This window comes from Rhagoletis pomonella, unplaced genomic scaffold, assembly GCF_013731165.1.
Source record: "Rhagoletis pomonella isolate Grant_MI unplaced genomic scaffold, Rhpom_1.0 Rhpom_scaffold_00703, whole genome shotgun sequence".
Lineage (NCBI taxonomy): Eukaryota > Metazoa > Arthropoda > Insecta > Diptera > Tephritidae > Rhagoletis > Rhagoletis pomonella.
Genome location: NW_023459257.1, coordinates 28,791 through 31,754, shown reverse-complemented (window position 1 = coordinate 31,754; position 2,964 = coordinate 28,791). Strand labels below are relative to the sequence as shown.

The 2,964-nt window shown below is 36.1% G+C and overlaps 1 protein-coding gene across 1 annotated transcript; it reads right to left on the bottom strand.

The window, feature by feature from the left end:
• Positions 1–290: 290 nt before the first annotated feature.
• On the bottom strand, positions 291–1,496 carry LOC118751435 (zinc finger MYM-type protein 5-like). The gene is made up of 3 exons (XM_036486261.1): positions 1,163–1,496; positions 489–1,043; positions 291–424 (listed from the first exon to the last, which is right to left on the bottom strand). Exons 1-3 carry the CDS (start codon positions 1,494–1,496, stop codon positions 291–293), a joined length of 1,023 nt encoding a protein of 340 aa, XP_036342154.1.
• Positions 1,497–2,964: the final 1,468 nt, after the last annotated feature.

Here is a 2,964-nt window from a genome sequence, read left to right as displayed (position 1 = left end):
ACCCACTAAGTTCAGTGAGTGAGCAGTGCAAGGCACGAAAATCGCCGATTCATTTCGTTGAATAATCAAACGCTGAAGGCCACCATAAATTCCAGCCAAATTGTAAGCGTTATCAAATAAAATGCCTTTGCAGTTTTGCATGTCAATTTTACTCTCCTCTAGGAAATTCAAAACGATAGACAAAAGATAGTCTGCTGTGTGACCTTCAATTGGAATGAAAGCAATAAACCGTTCATGAATGTCACGGCCTTTTACGTATCGAAAACATAGTGACAGCTGATCCGTATGGCTCACATCCGGAGTAGAGTCAATGCTAAATAATAACGGGCTTCTTTTATCTCCGAAACGATTTTTTCCTTCACACCTTTTCCCATAATCGATATGAATTCATCACATATTGAACTTGAAAGGTACGAAGCTCTTTCTGCAAAAAAAACATACCAAATGAAGAGACAAACCATTTTCGAAGTTATTTTGAAGAAGTATACCTTTTCCTCTATTGCCAAAACGTGTGATATGTTCTGCCAAAAATGGATCGAATTTGCTTAACAGCTCCAAACATCCAAGAAAGTTTCCATTATGTTTGGACCCAAGAATTTCATCGTGACCACGTAACGCAAGACCCCTTGAGCTTAGGAATTTGATAACCTCTACAACACGACTCAAAACCTTCCTCCAATAAGTCATGTCATTGACAAGTGAATTTTCGAATGTTTTTTCTATAGAAGAATCGGTTTTTAGTCGCATTTTGTATTTGACATTGTTGGACATGTGATCATGAGATTGTTCATGAATTGAAATACCACGCTTTGAATGTTTCCAGTCATTGAAACCTTTTAGAGCAAATGAACTTGCATTTTCGTCTAAATTACCGAACAAGCGACAAGCAAAACAAAATACTGAATCGACTGACGGCGAATAGATCAGCCAATCACGTTCGGTCTGTGTTCCATTTGGTAAAACCCGATGCAAATGATATTCAGAAAAGTTTCTTTGTCCAGATTTCTTTGCGATCAAATCAATATTGCGACACGATGAGGGACCTAAATAAGAGTATTCTGTGTTAATTTTTTACTCTTATATTGAAATACCAACGATAGCATACCCTTCTTAATCCAATAAGTTTGAACGATTGATTGATTGAATTGAATAGGCCACAAACCTGGGTCATTTGAAAACACATTGGTGGAATTTTCATCAATTTTTGATACATTCACCGAACTTTCGACATCGTCCGGATTTTGTACACCTTCGATCGTGCTGTCAACATGTTGGAAATTAACCTCTCTTGACGTTGATGGAATTGAAAAAGTATCAGAAGTAGATTCACAAAACTCAGGATTGTCACAATTTGCTTCGTTTACAGTTGTCGTCGCATTAGCGAAGTGGCTTGTTAGTTTCGGTATTTTAGAAAGCAGTTGCTTATCGCGTTCGTCTTTATTTATTTTTAATTTGCGCTTTTCAGCTCCACTCTTATATTTTCTAGACTTATCCATGTTTACGAAATGACTATAACCAGTGTTTAAAAAACTTGAGTCGAAGTAGCAAAAGTCGTGAAAATGTTGATTATTTTTGATTTTACTTATCGTCGCTTTTTAAAATGAGTAATTGCGTGTGCTTACCATATTAGGAATTTTCAGCAGTCGCAGTTCATGCAAAATCAAAAACTGGAAAGCAACAAAAAGCAAGGCGCCTTGTTTGTCGCGCCTTTTCAAACTGTTGATTTTGATTTGATTTGGATTTTCTTTGCTTATGCAAGTTGTGTGCAGCAGCAGTCGTGAAATATGAAAATCAAACTTTTTGCAAGCAATAAGCGATGCTGTTTTGTGTTTGCCGACGACTTCGCAAGGTTTTTTCTTTGCTGCTTGATATTATAAATTACATATTTGCAATCAGTTTGATTTTCATATTTCACGACTGCTGCTGAATAAAACTTGCAAAAGCAAACCTTACTTACTTACTTTGACTTGTTGCGCTGACGAAATCAAAATCAAATCAAAATCAAAATTTTTAAAAGGCACTACAAACACTACGACTGCTTTGTTGTTCAGAGCAGTAAGTTTAAGTGATAGCAAATGAAATGAAAGTTATTGCAGTTTTTTAAACACTGACTATGACAATAACCAAAAAATGTCAATATAAAATGACATCAATATTATGGAGTAGTGCGTTTAATGCACAGAGCAAAACAACGTCCAATGATCAAATATGTTACATGAACCGCAATTTAAATTTATAACGATCAAACTGTATTCTAATCGCAAAATATTTATATGGAAAAGGGCCCCCAAAAAAATTTCGCACCAGGGCCCACCAGATTGTTAATCCGCCACTGCTATATATAGTAAATTTCCAACCTTAGGGATATATGTCTGACCACAAATTCGAAAGGTATTGAAAGACGAACATTTTGCATCTAAATTAAGTACAGTTGAAAATAGCGCATGGGACAGATTCATTTGCTAACCTAAAATTTCATGGGCAATAAAAAAAGTGCTAATTACGTCAACGTCGTTGACGAGTTTCTTAATGCATATTCTGAAATGGGGTGTAATATGTCACATTTAAGTTATTTTCCTGAGAACTTGGGTCAGGTAAGTGACGAACAAGGTGAGAGGATGCATCAGGATATGGATTCGGTAAAGAAAATAGGGGTATTCTCCAATACATGGGAAACAACATTTCCTATCGCTGCAAAATATGCAACGTCGAAACCCATGTATATATTTTGCAAAATAGCATAGCAAGCTAAAAGCGACCCTGTGCTTGTTGTTTTGTTGTTGGAATTCCTACATATTTCTCTCATTCCATTTTTTTTTGCTGTCTCTTTTTATTGTATTTGATACATAATTTCGCTGATTGTTACCCATGCATGCTACCACTTTGCAATGGGGTGCTCTCGTACTCTTCGAAATTTGGAATAGTCTTTTTGCATTTCGTGCAATCCGTTCATCGAGCAAGACT